The following is a 20,133-nucleotide window of genomic DNA, read 5'->3' on the forward strand; positions in this document are numbered from 1 at the left end:
AAGCTATTTTCAGAAAGAGTGTGCAAGTTTGGATTTTGTCTAAGGGAAGAGACCATTGCAGGAGACTGCTGCGAGATATTGCATAGATTTATATACTATTAAGGGTGTTGTCCAGATGTTTATTGAAATATTTGTTTATGTAATATTTTTTAATTTTAATTTTTGCTATTATTTAACAATGAACATGCTTCCACTTTCTGTTATGTTGTATCCCAACTCAACACAGGGCTCTTGACCTCATAGAGTTTGGGATACATTATTATATCTTTTTTTTAAATATCTGTATTCGTATGAATGAATTAATAAATGATTAAATACCCTTTTAAAAAATATGAGTATGAGTTTTAAGTACGAGTCCCAAACAAAAAGTAAATCATTGGAAAACATATTTTTTTCTTTATTGGAACTAAAGATATTTTAATGTACAGACAAAATACATCAAGAACTCTAAATCGCCAATTTGTGGGTTATGACATTATCCGTAGGAGTCAATCTGAGGTTTGTTTTAATATGGCCCAAGTGATAAATATTACGCAACGTAATTAAATGGATGTCTAGGCATTTACAAGGCGTCTGTCTGTTCTCTTCTAAAAATATACCCTTTATGATCAAAATTGTATTTTCTCGATTTTTTTTACTTTCATTATTATTTTTTTTATTTCTTATGTAATTTTTATTATTTCATTTTTGTCTTAAAATAGTACAAACATAATAAATGAATGTCCTAATATTAACTCATATCTAATTATTATTAAAACATATACTAATTATTAACATTTCTAAACAATATACGCACACTTAAAAAGAAAACTTCTATAAAGCTAACACGAATAAGATTACTTTTTAAAAACTAACTTATCTGCTAAACACATGTTTTTTTAACTGACATTTAAATGAAATAATATTTTTTTGCTCTCTTATTTCTAATGGTATTTCCTTATACTATAACTGTACAGCTCGATGCATCAACGAGTTCTGTGTATTTGTTTTCCTACGAAATGGTAGTCTTACTTCATGTTTATTTCTTGTTTTATATACGTGTTCACATTGATTAGAAAAACCTTTTGAGTCAACTCTTTTGAGGTATAACCATAAAATACGGCGAGTGATTGTTTATTAGTATGGGTCTTGCCGCTGAACTTGACAATTAATATGGTGTGAACAAATTTATAAACAAATCTCTCTCTCTTCAATCCGTGCCTCATGTCTGAGGATGGTGATTACGCCTGACTCCAGGAATGGCTCGTCTTTAGACAGTCTCCCTCCATCTGGAACGGTCTTGTGCTCTTCTATAGGCATTCGTCAGTGATGATTCTGATAATTCAGTGCCGGTCGCTCCATTTTATCGGTTGATGTCCACGCGACCTTGTCCCTTCGTCAATTCCCAGGAGAATAGTTTTCTCCAAACTATCAGAGTTCCCCTGAAAATGTGCATAAAGAACTGCAGGATGTTAGTCTTTCTCCTATGTCCAGTTCTTGGAGAATAGATGGAGAATAGAAAAAAAAGGAATTAACTTTCATAGTGTGATAAACACAAATGGATTGATCAGGTACTTGTTCCTATTTTACCTTGTTAACAAATAAGTGCACATTTTATAATTTAAACAACTCCATCTTAGTGCATCATAAAATAACGGTACCGTTTCAATATCTGCAACAATAACTTTAACCGTACAGATAAAAAAATATTGGTTTTGTACAAAAGAGTTTTAAATAAACTCGAATTTTCCACACAGTGGTCTACGTGGCCGCATTTCAACGGAACCAATACGATCTTGAATTGTTTAATGTTTCGCAAGACTCGATATCTAACAATGGAGACTATTTCGATGGGTGACTTTGCTCTTTTAAAAAGCCAATGGCCGAATATCAAATATAAATTTACCACATGCGGCTTTGTTGATTAACAATATTGTAGTTTTAATATATTTTTTAATATTTACCCTTTTTTCGTTGGTTTTACGAAACAAAATAAAAAACAAATACATTAATTGTAAGACGCACTAAAATAAAAATGTTTAAAAAACGTTTTAAAGTCGCACTCTGGAAATAACAGTGGCACTACTCAATAAAGTCATTTTTACAGGACATCATTTAGTTAAGCTTACACATTCTATGTACATTCGTGCTATCAGTAAACTATCATTAATTTGCAAAAAGGCACAACTAATCTTATTTAATTTTCTGTACATAATGTTATTCGAACATTGACGGGCTTATTGCCAAATGGCAATTTCTTCCAACCATCCAATAAAATAATCGTTTTATTTTTCTAATTCAAGTTATAGAACATCCAATTGACAATAAAGATTAAAAAGCCAAAGATATGTAAAAATAGAAATAAACGTATTTGTTTACAAATTAACTTAAATCAAAACTATTACTTCATGGGAAAAAGGGGGAAAAGGGAAAGGAGGAGAGATAAAGGAAGAGAAAGGAGATGTTTCTTCAGACGTGATTTAAACAGATATATTGAAGCAACATCTTTGATGGTGGATGGGAGATGATTCCACAGTCGAGCCGCATGAACACTATATGAGTTAGAGAAGAAAGAGAAATTGTGGATGGGTATTAAAGAGAGTGCCTTGAGAATTAGAAGGAAGAGTTAAACCATGAACTGATAAGCGTTGAAATTTTTACGCAGGTATATAGGAGCGTCAGGACTATGAAGTACATTGAACAGACGTGAGAGTGAGTGAGTCTCTCCGCTGTCTAATTTTGAGCTATTTTAGTTGCCTACGATAATAATAAAGAACCGCTTCCACGTGGACAATACAAAATATACGACAATATTGTCTTGTCCCAGCTCCGTGAACAGCCTTGACCGAGCAGGACAGAACGCTTTGACTTTACGAAAATTCGGCTGCAGTTCACACGTGAGCGCTGCAATAATATTATATTATAGAATTCACGAAAAATATAATTAATTTTTCCAACAAGATGTATTGGAATTTTTAAAGGACGAACTAAAAAATAAAATTATTTTATTTCTGCTGCCATTTTCAGCATAATTAAACTTTTGGGGGCGACACGTTCACGCCAAGCAAATCGCTTTTATCATAAGGTCCTGTCCGTCAGTAGGTGGCGATGTCTCGGAACAATTTTTGTCCTACAAACTGCTGTTAAAACGTGGACAATGGTCGAGTCCTAGGACAAAACAATATTTTACTGTCCACTTGTAAATGGCTTTTAAGGTCCAAGACACAAACTAGCAGGCAGCCGACGCTAGGTATTATATTTTCTTACACGGTCCAGCATCTCTATGTTATTCGCGGCAGAAGTCTATCGCAGACAAATAAATGTGTTCTTATTTTTTTTTTAAACGTCACGTCGCGTCGGTGTCGCGCTGTGAATCAAAATTTCCAATATAAATTTGTATGGAGACGGGCGGCTCCAGCTTTTATAAATATTCTCAAAGCTTGATTGAATAACAGTGAAAATTTCATTACTTTAACGTAATTATAATGTATTTGGAGTATTTTAAACTTATTTCATCTGGGATTATGAGGGATTTTTAATATATATCTGGAACAAGCCCACGGAGCATGACAGAAAAGGCATTTTCGCAAGTTTATTTAACATGTGATTTAAAGCACTTCAATTGAAGATTTTAATTACCTTAATCTACGTATAGAATTAACAGTTCAGTCAATAGCAATATTGTTTATGTGGAATGACATGAAGTAGTATTTCTAATAGCTGAAATGTTTTCCGAGATAAAAATGGAATTATAATCATTATCCTACACCTTTTTTTTCAATATGAGTTAAAATAAAATAAAAACATAACATTGAAGTTTTCGCTTTTAAGGCCACATTTATATTTTTAAGTATAATGCCGCTGATTTTTCGGATAGAAAAAACATTTATGCATCCTCAATTCAATAGTAAAAAATTTTAAAAAGCTATGTACCCACTTATAACTTAAATGCTTTATGCAGATTTATGAACGTAAAAATATAAACATGAATTATTTTCTTTGTTACAGGTCTCTTTAAGGGGTCCACCACAACTCTCGATGGAGCTGGTCAAAGACCTACCCCAGCTGAGAGACCGAAGTCTCTCAGGACCCTGAAAAGCGTCTACGATGGCGGTGGAGTGCCAATCAATCAAGGACCTCAACCCAACTCAAACAACCTAGCTCAATCCTACCACGGTGCAAACAGCACAAACTCCCACGGAAACAGCAACCTCAGCCAAAGCTACCACGGATCTCAGAACAACCAAAATAGCCTGAATTACAGGAATCAGGCAAGCAGGAACTCCACTCAGAATTATGGAGGGTATTCTCACCAAAGCTCACAGGGTGATCGGGGGTCCAGCAAGACGGAATTCGAAGACCCTTGGCACTATAGAACAGGCAGAGAATCAAAAGATAATGATAGGAAGGAAAACAGCTCAAACCAAACATCGGGCGGGTTGGAAAGATCTTTGTCCATTTTGAGTCCGTTTGATGAACAGGTTAGTATTACTTTTATTTTCTTTCTTTTTCAGCTTTATTCTCTCCACTGCTGGATGAAGGCCTTTCATTACTTCTTTGGTTTGCCTATAGTCATCACTTTATTATTCTGAGTGTCCACCTACCACCATTTTGCCTCGTCAAGTGTCCTGCCCCTTGTCATTTAAATTTTGCTGCACGATTCGTGATAACCACGACTCCGGTTCAGCGTCTTATTTCCTTTTTTGCCTCTTAGACGTACACCGAGCATCTCTTTTTCCATGGATCATTGCGTGCTTTTTTGTTTCTGGCTACTTTTTTGTGCTAAAGACATAGTTTTTAGTCCGTATGTCGTCACCGGCAATATACACGATTCCTTGACTTGTCGTTTTAAGCATACAGGCACTTGTTTATTTTCAAAAATACATTTTTGCTTGCCAAAAGCAGCTCAACTTAGTCCTATTTTTCTTGGCAACTGCGTTGTCTGGTTATCTTTACCAAGTTTGACTTCGTATCCTAGATATATTTATTTACTAACCACTTCGATTTTATTATTTTCAATGAAAATGTCTCTACCTGTTGAACTCATAATCTTTGTTTTATGAATATTCATTTCCAAACCAATACTTGTTGAAGCCTCAGGTAGATCCAAAATCATTTCGCCTAGTTCATGCATGTCTTTACTTATGACCACCATGTCATCTGCAAATCTGAGGTGATTCAAGTACATGCCTATTTTACCAATTTAGTGTCACGTCCTCTAAGACTAGTGTAAAGAGCTTTGGCGATGTTGTTTCCGCTTGTCTGACACCTTTCTCTATTTTGATTTTATCCGTTTTTGTATCTCCATAAATCTTCACATCCATAGTAGCGTTGTCATAAATGAATTTTATTAATCTTATGTATCTAGAATCAACTCTGGCATTTTGAAGTACTTCAAAAACAGACAATTTTTTAACTGAGTCAAACGCTTTTCGATAGTCAATAAAAGCCAAATTTAGTGTTATGTTAGTAGTAAATATTTGTTAAAACCATTGTCGCTCATCTCCGAAATTTATCTTGTACAGTTTTCTTCAAAAATGATCTAAATTGGCCATTTTATCGCTTATTAACCCTTTATAGGACACCTAGAACAAAGCAGTACATACATAAACCACTAAAATTGGGTGTATTTTTTCTATAATTTTGTACTAATAATAAGTCTTATGTCACAAGAGTATCGTAATAACGTACCCCTGTAGATCAGTCTACAATTTAGATTTTCAAATGCAATCTTAAAAAAGAATATTTTTTATTAGGTTTGCAAGACGTAAATCAACACGAAATATGTACTTTATAAAGGGTTAAAAGAAGACACAAAATCCTTAAACAATTGTCAACCTTAAACAATTTTCAAATTGTCAATGTTATGTCAAATTTATTCAATCACAATTATGTAATTAGCACTTCTCTCTTTTTGACCATCGATACGTGAAATTTTAAAGCCTTATAGTATCGGATTTAAATACTTGGGAGTACAAATAACTGAGGATGGAAGCATGCATAAAGAGCTCGCAACCCGCCTAAGAATTGCTGGAGCAATTTTTAACATGATGCGTGTTGTCTGGAACTCTAGTCTTTACTCGGTCAAAACGAAATGCCGATTATTCAACTCTTGTATAATGCCAGTTCTCCTATATGGGTGCGAATCTTGGCACCTTACCAAAGCTCAAAACATCAAATTTCTTAGTTTTGAGAGTAAGTGCTTGAAAAGAATATTAGGTATAAGGTGGTTCGATTTTATAACTAACATTGAAGTCCGAGAACGGACCCAGCAGCCTCCTATAACGAGCGTCTTGAGGATGCGGCGGTGAACCTGGCTTGGACACGTGCTGCGCATGCCTCATCATCATCATCATCATTCCCTTTCCGCACCTAATGGTGCATAGGGCATTGCATTGGTACACCAATAGCAGAGTATCTTGATCATTTTTGTTACATGAAGGTAAGATGATCAGTCTTTACGCTTCAGGTACCAGTCCAGGGACTATGAAATATTCTAGTGTGAAAACACATTTTAAAATAAATATTTCATATCAACCATGTCGGGAATCGAACCCGAGACCTCTTGCATGGCAGGCTAACGCGCTGACCATTACACTACGAGGCCGACATGCCTCAGAAGAACCTAAACCCAAGTTGCCTCTTATTTAAACCTGCGGGATCACGCCGTCCTGTAAGGCCGTCAATGACGATCTTTAGACTTTATTCGGCGGAATTAAGGGACGCTGGATTGACATGGGAAGAAGCGAGAGTGCTGGCTGGCGATAGGGTCTCCTGGAGGCAACTGGTGTGTCCACATGCTCCGCTTGAGCGGATGTGGAAAAGTAGGAGAAGTATCGGATTTAGTGACAGATAGTGAACAAATTTTTTTTCTGGTTATGCAGCTTTTAATTGAGATTACAACGGAATTCTTACTCTGAAATTCGTAAATTTCGACTTACCACTCATTAAAAAAAATATATTTTATTCTAACGTTTGTTTTGTTTATAATATGATTATTTTTTTGCTAGCAGAATTTTAGTAAACCGGAATATTGATCCAACCGTATTATGTCAATAATGATTTTGTGATGAATAACAACATATTGTACCATCGTTATTTGTCAAACATCTACCAGTTACAAACATGACGTGCGTAGAATGACAATAATACCTCAATGTTCAAATGTATGCAGGGAGAGTGCCCATGAGTGGGCATATTTTCAACAATGTTTGAGTATGTCTAAATGCTTGCAGACTGGCTGGATCTCCTCCCTAGGGAGCCATTCATATTCAAATTTATTCCAACAGAGAGGGAAAACACTTTAGAGAAGAGAATACGGAATTCTAGGCATGGAAAATTGTTTTCAGGCGTTGCGTTGTAGGTAATTTGGTGCAGCCGGATGAATCTCACCCACGTGATAAAGGTTTCAGCTCTTTTACTTCACAGAAGTCAACAGATGGAAGAGTTGAGGAAATGTGGATGTTCAAACATGGGCAGTATGGTGAATGTTACACAGTGTAAAGTGGCCACTTAAACCAGCCAATGACAGGTCATAAGCCCTGTAAATGCCCAGACTTCCATATTCCCTTCTCTTAAATGTTTTCCCTCTCTGTTGGAATAAATTTGAAGGGACATTTAAAAAAGAAATCAAGAAAAGAAAACGTGGTTTTTCTTTATTCAATCATTAAGTAACAAATATGCGATACATTGTTTTTAAATCATTTAAACTTTAGTGCCTACAAAACCTATTTGAAAAAAGGTCTAAAATTGTACCATTCATAATTGTCTTGATGGGACACTAATATACATTATACATTGAATCAGACGCATATTAAAATACAAGATTGGTTAAAAAAAAAAAGTAAACACTCTCCCATAATATTTATGCATATGTGTAGGCGTATACTTTAATTAAAAAATATATATTTAATTTCAGAAAAAGCATTTGCTAAAAAGAGAAAAATAAATACTTGTTACTTCAAAAAAATGTTAAACTAAACAACCGCAAAGTATTTAATATGTCCGTATCCATATTTCAATATCTTTTACACGCAGTCTTTTCAAAATAATCATCATCATCATTTCCTTTCCGCACCTACTGGTGCATATGGCACTGCATTGGTGCACCAGTTGCAGCGTATCTTGATTATTTTTGTTACATAAAGGTAAGATGATCAGTATAACGCTTCAGGTACCAGTGTCCAGGGACTTTGATATATTCCGATGTGAAAACACCATTTTAAATAAATATTTTATTTATTTTTTATTTTATTTATTTCGAATACAAACAGATGTACAGGTTAAATGAATATTTTTTTAATTTTTTTCATATAAAATGTATACATAGTAGGGCCTGCCATCCAATTATATGTATTCACTAAATAATACTGTAATAAAGCGACGACGGCTTGAAGTTTAAACTATATAAATAATAAATATACTAAATATTAAAATAAGATAAATATGGACAAAACAAGGAGATAGTGGAAAGGAAAAGAAGGAAATTGATAAGGAGTGGTAAAGGATGATTGAAGGAAAGTGAGAGTGGAAAATTGTATTTGATTTAATATCAACCATGACGGGAATCGAACCCGAGACCTCTCGCATGGTAGGCAAACGAGCTGACCATTACACCACGAGGCCAACAATTTATTTTTTAAATAGTATAACTTAACAACTAGGAAAACTAGCAATAGAAAAAAAATAAAGGCGATTTACAAACAGTTTTGGCAAAAAAAGTCCGGAGTACCTAAAATTAAAAAATTTTCACGTAAGATATAAAGATACCATTGTTTCTTCCTGCTTCTTTCTTTCTTTCATTATCAAACCCTAATTAGCACCTGGTGGTGCATAGGGTACTCCATTTGAAAAGTACATTCCTTGTATTTCGACCATGTGTTACAGGAAGTATCCTATTCATGATCACTGCGCTTGTCCCCAAGGAAATGCACGATTTAAATCAATAGGGTCGAATTTTCATAAATTTGATAAAACTTCGACGGTGGAAATTGCTCATAGCAATTTTTTTACTTTGGCATTTTTATAAAAGTGAAACAACATAGAAAAATCACCCTTTTTTCACATTTTTAAAGTTACATAGGTCTATGAAATACTGTCGAAAAAAAAAATTTTTTTACTACTTATTAGAAGCATCAAAAACATTTTTAAATTTGTACGCCCCTAGTACGTCACGATTCACGTTAATTTTCAACTTTGTTCCAAACCGTTTGAATTTTTTAAAAACATCGTCACGAATCTTTACGTCACAATTATCAATGACAAACATATCGTGTTTTTCTAGTGACGTGTTGCTTTTCTATATCTTTAAAAAGTTATACGTGAAAACATTTTTCCACATTATCCATATTAATTTTGAAAATATAAATAATGTTTCAAATTCTAATTTTATTTTCCTATTATCAAACGTAATAATTACGTGTAGAAAATATTACATCGTATGCAATTTGTGGTTTAGTTGCGGTTTCGATAGTGATTATAATATATTTAAAAAAAAACTAGGTTCATAGCAATTTCATTGCATGTATTTAACATTTAGCTGGCCCAAAGCAGCAGTGAGATAACCCCGAAATTTTCCATTTTGACATGAACACTCACATATGTCAATAAATTAAAAAAGTAAAGCTTTCAATTTTTATTACTGAAGTTTGATAATTTACCTATTTTAGAATATAGTATTTACAATTTACTTCAAACAAATGAAGGGTGATTTTTCAAAGTAGCGTCAAAAAATATCATTTAGAGAAAAACAGTCATTTGTGTTTTGTCCGTATTTATCCATATAATTATTTTATACAAACAAACAAACCATCACGCCGTTTCTCTGTGGGAGTAGGCAGAGAGGATAGAACGCCATATCACTCTATCTTTGCATATAGAACTCGCTTCCTCTATATTCATCTTCTCATGCACGTACGCCGATTATTCCCACGTTTGACCAAGTCTATCTTTAAGTATTTGATGGACTTGATCGTGCCATGTATATCTCGGCCTTCCTCGTTTTCTGCATCCATCAACATTCGCATCGTAGATCCTTTTAGCCGTTCTTTCGTTGTCCATTCGCTCTACATGGTCAAACTAACGCAACACGGCCATCTTGATTCTGTCGATAATGCATATCTCAGCCTTACACAGTTCACGGTTCTCGACATTTGTGCACCTTTCATACATCGTGTCAAATTGATTTTAGACTCTAGTCATGCAATCAGATCACTTAAATACACTTTGGTAATTTGCCATCATCAACATTGTTATTCAAATAAGGATTTTTAAGGCATTTTGAGGAAGTAAATGAAATTTGAAAGCCTTATAATATCGGATTTAGTATGAGCTAGTGAAGTTTTTTTTTCTATTATTGGTATCAAAAACATTGTTCTCTTTGTGTTATGACATTTTACACTTATATGTGTATAAATTTGAATAAACCACTTTAATTTTAAGTTACACTTCGACCGGTTTCGCGGTAACTACATCATCGTCAGGAATTAACTAGCTTATAATTACACGCATTGCTATTTAAATTATGAAATATTGTATGAAACGATTAGAAATTAGTAAAGCCATCAATCAAGAGCTTCAAATAATAATTAATCAATTAAATTTAACTTCGAGCCCTCTTTAAAAAAAATATTAAGATCAACTTTATCTTCTTTCTCTCTCTTCCTTTCATTTTTCTGTCTCTTTTATACAATATTTTATAATAGAAATAGCAACGCGTGTAAGTTAGTTTTATTTCTGACGATGAGGTAGTAACGTCGAAACCGGTCGAAGTGTAACTCAAAATTAAAGTGGTTTGTACAAATTTAAAAACTTACAATATCATATTATTGCTTATAAAATCATAAATTTTTAGTTTAAACTCTTTGAAAATCACTTTTCAATTTTATTCAGTCCCCTTTGCAAAATTGGAAGTCCGATTATCACAGAATTGGTTTATCAGAGATATCTCACTGTTGCTTTGAGCTTGTGATTTTTAAGCTAGTTAAAATAAGTAGCTGCCGTGTAATTCAAATGTTTCTACCGAACAAACATTTTTATAAATATACTTGAGTAAGCATTACACATAAAAAATAATGAACGCTTAGAGCGCAAATGTGTAAAAATATTTGTTAGTTCCGGCCAGGAATAGAAATGTAGTTAATTTAAGTGATGCAAAAACGTCTAATATCTAAAATCAGTTCTTTCATAATTTAAATTCTCATTTTTTAAAATGCAAATACATTAATAACAATATTATGAGAATGTAAAAACGTTTATGGACAAGGCTAGATTTCACTCCCCAGGGTTATTAGGATTGAAATTTATTGCAACAGGTAAGGAAAATATTTTTAAGAAGGAAATGTGGATAATACACGTGTACATGGATTATGACCTTCCTAAAGTTGGTGATAGGTTGGTTTAAATGGCCACTTCACACACTGTGTAACATTAACCATTGTTAAAACGGGGCTATGAAAGTCATCATCATCATCATTCCCTTTTTGAACCTAATGGTGCATAGGGCACTGCGTCGGTACCCCAATCGCAGCGTATCTCAGTATTTTTTCCTACATAAAGGTAAGGTGATCAGTCTTACGCTTCAAGTACCACCAGTGTGGAACTTTGAAATATTCTAGTGTAAAAATACTCTTTTAAATAATGTTTCATATCAACCATGTTGGGAATCGAACCTGAGACCTCTTGCATGGAAGGCAAATGCACTGACCATTACACTACGAGGCTGGCAAGTAGAGTAGTAGAGTTAAATTAAATTGAAAAAGCGATGTATAAAATTGAAAATGTAAAATGAGCCTCGTTTATTGACAAAAAAACAAGTTTTTTGTATGAGTGAAACCGATAGGAAGACCCACAGCCTTTAAAATCCTAGTTTTAGGTATGTGAAGGAAGTACTTTTACTGCAATATTTCATGTTCCTAGGCGGTCGCCTGAAGCGTAAGGGTGATTACTTTACAATTATGTAATTGATGTGCGCATCATTCAGTGTACCAAAACAGTGTCCTATTTGGTGTGGTCAGAAGTATGATGATGTTGTAAGTTCGGTTTGCAGAAGTAAAAGGCTCGATAGGCCGATTTTATGGTCAAATGTGGGCCCTACTGAAAACAAAACAAACGAAAAAACATATGTATAACGAACATGTAACGCGCTTTTTATTTGCTCATAAACGTTTTTCTTTTTAATTTTAGGAGGAGTGGGCCAAAATCTCGGAAATAATGGCGTCCTTCGGCACCCGCCTGGTCAGAGAAAGCGTTTTTGCCGAGGAGCTGGAAAGGGAATTCCAATCCAGGCTGGGGTTGGCTGGAGCCATGGCCAGGAAGAGCCCCAGTCCGGCTCCGGAGCTGATGCCGCCCAGGCCAGAGACGGTCGGGGCCTGGCTGACGTCCATTGGATTACAGAACCTTGAGCCGAACCTCGTCGGAAACGGATTCGATGAACTGGAATTTATTGTAAGTATATAAATTATTATTTTAATAATTTAATTATATAGAACTTAAATTTATATATATTGTTGTATTGTAATGCTGGTTTTTCTTTTTTCTTTTTATTTTTTAGTATGTCTAATTGAAAAAATAACAATATATTTCGCACTATTTCCTGACGGTATAAATTTGTAACACTATTCTTGTTTCGTCATTCCATGTCCGCTCCCTAGTTGAAGCATATGGCATCCACAAAGAGCCTCCATGCATCTCTATCGGCTGCCAACTCCTTTGCGTCCTCCCAAGTCCGGTTCTCGTCCCGACGTTCTGATATAAACTGCCGACGAACAGTCAGCAGTGGACGTCCAGGACGTCGAGAACCTTTCTTTTTGTTTACATAGATAAAAAATGAAAACAATATTTTGAGTTTGAGTTTGTAGACAAAATACTGGATTTCGCCCCTTAGGAAGTCATTGAGATGAAGGGGATATGGAAGTCTAAGCATTTACAGGGCTTATGACCTGTCGTTGTCTAGTTTATGTGGCCACTTTATGTATGTTTAAACATAGGCAAAATGGTGAATGTTACACAATGCAGGATTTTGATATAAAAAATACAGCAATAAATCTGTATAAGAGAGAGCACGAAGATATAACCCATAACAAAGAAGACAGAGACGCTGTTCTTTGGCCGGTGTTTGTATGAAAGAGATTTAATCGGTTTGGCAGTGAGCGCGGGTGCATGCATGTTAGATGATCGGTGTTTTTATGATTAAAGATTTATTTTTTTTGCTAAATAAAAGTAAAATATCGATGATTTTTTATGATATTTCGTGATAAAATCCAAAGTTAATGATTTCGATAAATTTATAAATAAACTTATCAATAAAACTTCTTGGTTTAGTTTGACTTTTTTATTATTTTGACCAGCGAGCGCCTCAAGACTAGTCATGAAGATGTCTGCTTACGCGAAAACGTTCGTTGGTAGAAATAATAAAAAAGGAAAACTCAACCAAAAATTATAATACATCCTTGCGCCGATATATACTATGTACATATTTTCATTATATTTTTTTATGCATTTCATTTTACCTACATTTGACAAAATATTCTCAACCACCCTGTACCCATGTACCTCATCCGCCCGGTAGTTAGTTAATAATTGACCACCGTATCGTCGAGACAACCGCATTTGCTCAAGTTCTCCGTATCCGCGCTGCCGCATACCGCTCCCGCTACCGCTTCTCCGCGTAATCGCCGAATTTAGTGAGGAAACTGAAGTGTCCCAGATCCATCTCTTAGCCATCAGTCTATTCAATAGGATCGATCCAGAAGGTGGGAGATTCTTCTAACTTATCTGCTGGGACCCAAACCCATCTTCTTAAAAACCTTTCACCGCACCGCTCCGCAAGGCCACATGGCCCCTCCAATCCCCATTCTTCATTCGTTTTTAATATGAATTTAGCACGTTTTCTTATTTAGCGAAGTTTGTGTTATTTATTTATTATAATGTTTTATCGAATCGAGTTGTGGTCCTGTGGCTAGTGTCTCGGACTCAAGAACCAAAGGTCCGCGATTCGAATCCTACTCTACCCCAACTTGATTATCATTTTCTAATAGTAAGTTGTTTATAACTCGTTGAAAATGGCCTTCAAAATCAAATATTTGGGTAAATCATAAAAAAGCAAATATTTCTTTTGATTTTATATAAAAATATATATATATTACATACACAAAATTATAATTTATACAAAGTTGCTTTGACTATCGAACTAGGGTTATATACCCCGTTTTAAGACAGTCAAAAATATATATTAAAACAGTAATCAATATATAGAAACAGTTATTAAGATAGTGGACAAAGTGAAAAACAAAGTAAAAAATGGAGTAAATCACATGGTTAAAAAAGTAGTAAAACCATAATAAAAATGTAGAAAAAACATAGTAAAGTAGAAACCTAGTATGTAGGTGAAATAATTCAATTAGATGAATCTCACCTGCATAAATAAAGGTTTCAGCTCTTTAACTTCACAAACATCCACAGATGAAAGAATTGAAGGAATATAGATGTTCAAATATAGGCAGAATGGTGAATGTAACACAGTGTGTAAAGTGGCCACTTAAACCAGCCATTGACATGTCATAAGCCCTGTAGATGCCTAGACTTCAATATTACCTTCTCTTAAATGTTCTTCATCTCTGTTGTAATATGTTGATATAAACAGCTCCCCAGGGAGTTGAATCCAGTCCTTGTCTACAAAAATTTGGACAAACTCAAATTTTTGTTAAAGTAAAAAATGTAGTGAAAACATTAAAAAATGTAGTAATATTTTTTTTAAATATATAAATAAATATATTAAAACCCAGAACACATTAACTCAATACAATACTCAGTAAAATGTGAATTAAAAACAGAATACATAGTAAGTAACATATTTAAAGTCAAAGTAAAAAAATAAATATATTTGTAAAGCAAAAAGGTTATTTAAAAAAACAGCAAAATACCGAGTAGAAAGAAATAATAACATTGTTATAATGATTTATTCCTATAATTATTGTTAATTATTATTAATTAACTGATACTAAAATCGTAAAACTTGTTTACATTTTGTTCTTATGCTTACAATTCCAACATAAAAACTATATTCAGTATTCCTCAATAGATAAACAATACTAGCAAGAACGTTTTTTTTCAAACCCTATCTTTTATACGTCATTTATTTATTTATTTATTTTTGCACCACAACAGGCCAGAAGGCCCAATTACAGTGGTGAATTACATCACAGAACACCCAGGCTTGAGAAAAATCACATTTTTATATTTGTGTTCTCACCGGGAATCGAACCCGGAACCTTTCGTGTGTGAGTCAAGCGTCTTGACCACTACACCACGGAGGCCACCATGTTATAAATAATGTTCTGGGTGATGAAAAAATGCAAAGGTAACGTAAAATCAGTTTCAATAATGGAAATAATATAGATTCACGACCTATTCCACTTCGTTATACTTCGTCAAGATTAATGTACGAACCCAACTGTAATTATTACAAGTAATGATCATGCAATATTATGTTCAATCCGTTAGCATACTGTGCTTATTTCAAAAAATAATTATTTGGAATTTATACGTACCTACGTTCATTGGTTCTCAAATTATGAGGTTCTGGTGTCGACCTCGTGGTGTAATAGTCAGCACGTGTGCCTACAAGAGGTCTCAGGTACGATTCCCGACATAATTTATATAAAATACTTATTTAAAAAGGGTGAGTTTTAGTCCCAACACAAATGTATGGAAGTGAAACATGGAACTGGCAGGGGAAGGATGAAAGCCGAGTGAACGCGGTTGAAATGCGTTCTCTCTTGAAAACGGATGTGTGGAAAATCAATGTATGACAGGGTTACGAATGATGAAATCAGGCGAGAGTGTAAATCAGAGTCATGTATAATTGATAAGATTAAGAAAGGGTCTCTGAGATGGTTTGGTCACGTAGAACAAATGGATGACGAAAGAATGGTAAAACAAGTATATATGGCGAAAAAGAACGGCAACGTGAGACGAGGACTACCAAGGAAGATGTGGCGTGATCAGATAAACCAAAATCTTAAGTCTGGTCATGTCAAAAGCAGATAAAACCGAAGGGCATGTATGACAAGATGTATGAATGTGGAAGAAACTAGGAATGTATGCCAGGATAGACGTGTGTGGCGGTCCATTCTCTCTGCCTACCCCTACGGGGAAATGGCGTGATGGTAGTAGTAGTAGTTTTTACACTAGAATATTTCTTAGACCCTGGACTGGTACCTGAATCGTAAGACTTATCATCATTCCTTTAATCAACAAATAAATGTACCAATACAGTGCCATATGCACCATTAGGTACGGAAAGGAGATGATAATGACGAGGTACTAAAGGTTTACATTAGGTATTTAAAGGCCGTATGCACGTGGACAATATAGCATTTTCCTGTCCCAGGACTCGACCATTGTTCACGTTAACCGGACACATTGACAGGACATTGTTCCGAGAAATTCTCGCGGAGATAGATGGAAGGATATCTCTACGGAACATTGTCCTGTCAATGCCATTGTTACACCACCGCGCGCAGCCACATCGTCCTTGTGTGAGCGCACACGGACAGAACCTTATATTATTATTTTTATATATTTTTTTTAGTAATGATGGTTTATAATGTAAAAAATGAATAAATAAATAAAGATGAATAAAATAATCGTGATTTGCTCAACACGTGCGTGTGGCTCCCGCGTATTTTTTCTGCCGAAAACGGAGGCTGAAAAATTCGTTTTCATTATTAAGTTCGTTCTTTAACAGTCCCAATACATCTGAGGGGGTCATAATCCATTGATCGATGACACACGCACGTGCAATGATTTCACCTGAAATATAGAGCAATGACCGATAAAGCAAGTCATTATTTTTATTGAATACAAAGCAGCATATTCTGCAAGACTAAAGTATTGTACATTAAACGTCCGTCTACTTAAGGGCAACTTCCTTCGATACATAAACTTAGTTCCTGCCATGGAGACATGAAGAACAAAGGAACGTGGCCTATAAGGGACCACAGGGTATAGTGACGTCAGTCAGCCCAAGCAAGTCAGCCCAAAAAATCAGCCCAATAAAGTTCCGTATATTTGTCCGCCATCTAATAAATACACCTTGGAACACCACCATCGTGTTTTCTGTTAATCTCAAAGTAGGGTAGGAGCTCCAATCCTCAACAACCATAAATCGTTCACATCCTAGTAAAAAAAATCGTGTTTTTCGTTAGCTCGCTCGTAATAAACGCCGTGGTGTATTTACTTTCGCGGCGCTCACGTGTGTAGGTACTCCTGCAGGATTTTAATATTGACCCCGCGCGGTCAAGGCTGTTCACGAAGCTGGGACAATATAATATTGTCCTATCTTTAGTATTGTCCACGTGTGTACGATACTTTAGTGTAACATTGCCGTCTCGGACACTGTCCACCCAGAAAATGTTTAATATCCTCCTGTAGCACCACGTTTCACGCGCTTCAATCTTTTTTGATGGTTTGGTGACTGTCCACGTTTTGACGTCAAATAATGTACCAAAAAGACGTTACATCATACAATGCATGTTCGGAGGTCCAAATTGAAGTCTCTATTGCAAAGGAGGACGCTCGCTCATCCTGAAAAAGCAGTCTCGTGCCATCTCTATTCTGACTTCGATCTCTTGTGAGTTATCCTATTTATTTTTCAGTCAACATCCTAAATATTTGTATTGATGGACTTGCTCAATAACCAGCGCTTCAATTTTTAAAGATATTGGTAAACTTTGTGGCTTTTTCCGAATAACCACATATTTAAAACATTTAAGTTTATTAGTGAATATTCTTGATGGAAGTTCATTGTAATTTATTATATAAATAAAAGACGAGTAATACTTTATTATTTTTTTTATTAAAAATTGAATATTATTTTTTTAATAAATACTTAAACTCATAAAAATAGCATTATATCAACTCATTAGTAAACCCCAAAAAAAAAAAAAAAAATAATTCTTAAGATAAAAACAACTTTATTTAATTTACTTTCATATAATTTTGAGTTATCTATCCTTACCTCTGTTTTGTATAAATACATTGAACTCCTTAATAAAGATACCAGTCTCGAAGATGTCGCAAAAGCGATGAAACCGGTCACTGGATAATCCAAATCTGTAGATTAAAGTGTCACTCGTCTTTTATTTATATAACAAACCATATATTTGGTGTTGGAAGTATTCATTTCTAGCCCTGTACTCAAACCAGCCGTGTGCTCTTTGTGGAGGCTTTCCATACTATCTGCTTGAAGGACAGTATCATCTGTGTATCGGATATTGTTTATAATGTGTCCATTTATACTTATGCTGCCGGTTGGTTCATTTAGTGTATCCCTAATGACTTCTAAGTACATATTAACAAGGGTAGGAGACGGTATGCATCATTGCCGGACTCGGAGACATATGTCGACATACATATATCCGAAAGAAATTAGTATCGATACTAGACTTCAATGGGAAAAGGTTGATAAAGAGAGAAGATTTTTTTTTTCCTTTTTCAGGTTTTTTAGTCTGTTATCCGAAGAATACTATTCTGTACGCAATACATAACTAGAATCCTAAACGAGTGTTTTCGACTCTACGACATTATATTTTATACGAATAAAAAATAATTGCTTAATCTTTTAATGATTTTACTTTGAAAAAAAAAAACAAAAAAATTCTAAAAATGAAAAACAGAATGAAAAAAATAATAAATTACAACTTAAAAGGGTTGATACATTAACATAATTAATACTCGGTGATAACATTTTTACGCTACTAGCGTCATTTAGAATGACCTTATACCATTTGTGATAACTTCTAACAAAGAATAATTTACGAATAAAATTTATGTAAAATCACAAGTAGGTGGTGTATTGGGAGTGACAAGTAGATTGTTGGTTTGAATGCAAAAGTGACTATTCCCATTTTTAGAATGCGCTCAAAAAATATTTACATGATCGTACCGATTTTGTAAGTATATATAAGGATATATAAGGATTGAACAAAAATTTTAATTTATTTTAACTTTGTAATACTTTGAAGATACATTTTAGATAAAGTGGCCGCAGCCAAATTTAATTTTTTTGTTTTTGAAAAAAAATACAAGCATTTTAAATCACATTTGTGACATTTTCCTTTATTTCTACTTAAAATTATGCCTTCGGTAATACTAAAAATAAAATATACTTTAGGTGAAACCCTTTTTTATAGAATTGTATTCTCTTTTTTTGGAAAAAGAATATAATTGTAATATTCAATTTGAAACAATATCTAATTGACTTTTTTGTGACTTCAGACCAGCCTTTTCGAAAGCAAGTAGGGCTGGTCTGAAGGTCAGTCTCATATGTATGTGATTTAAAATGCTTGTATTTTTTTTTCAAAAACAAAAAAATAAAATTTGGCCGCGGCCACTTCTATGTTAAATGTATTATTTTCAAATTATTACAACAAAATTTTGTTCAATACTTTGTCTTAATTGAGATCCCAGATACCTAAGTTTAGTCTAAATTTGAAATGGCGTAATCTGCCGGTCTAAAAGTAATTATATTTTAATAACATAAAACCTTTAAGTATATTTTTAACAGAAATACCTTTAAAAAATATTGTTTTTATATAATTTATGTTTTTTTATTTTTTTATTATTGCGCGATAAAAAAAAATCGTTTTAAAATGACAAAATCGTATGATTTCCTAATTTAGCGTTCGTTTTTCCCGGCTACAACCTTAAGCAGTGATAAATTTTATATATTGAAGGTATTTTATATTGTAAATTATTATAATAATTAAGTTACAAAAAAACAATTGCAATTATTTTAAGAATATTTTAAACCCCAGTACATTCCATTCAAATCGTTAATAAACTTTGTTTATTTGCGCTTGACAAATCGTTTTCAAATTAAATAATCTATTGTGCCTACTAACAACACAATCGAAATTTGTATGTTTGCTTAGTTCAGTGACAACTAACACATTAACATACGCTTATAAAACAATCAAGCGCACGGTACAATGAGTTTTGAGATTCTGATTTTTTACTTTATTAATTGAATATAAATGATCGAGATACTCTGCGGAAGGTGTACCGATGCAGTGCCCTATGCGGATGTGGAAATAAGTGAAAGTTGCAATTTTGAAACGAACAGTTTTGAACTTCTAAATATAGTCATATTTT

At 34.0% G+C, this 20,133-nt stretch overlaps 1 protein-coding gene across 1 annotated transcript in view; it reads left to right on the top strand.

The window, feature by feature from the left end:
• Positions 1-20,133, top strand: part of LOC148274449 (uncharacterized) — a 200,213-nt gene that overhangs the window by 163,167 nt on the left and 16,913 nt on the right. Inside the window, exons 12-13 of the mRNA XM_088237109.1 lie at positions 3,988-4,460; positions 12,163-12,423. Of these exons, the coding sequence (XP_088093235.1) occupies positions 3,988-4,460; positions 12,163-12,423 (734 nt within the window). The remainder of the gene's footprint in view (positions 1-3,987; positions 4,461-12,162; positions 12,424-20,133) is intronic.

The sequence above is a fragment of the Micrasema longulum genome, unplaced genomic scaffold, assembly GCF_059751315.1.
Source record: "Micrasema longulum isolate JH-2025_06_02 unplaced genomic scaffold, ASM5975131v1 h1tg001645l, whole genome shotgun sequence".
Classification (NCBI taxonomy): Eukaryota; Metazoa; Arthropoda; class Insecta; order Trichoptera; family Brachycentridae; genus Micrasema; species Micrasema longulum.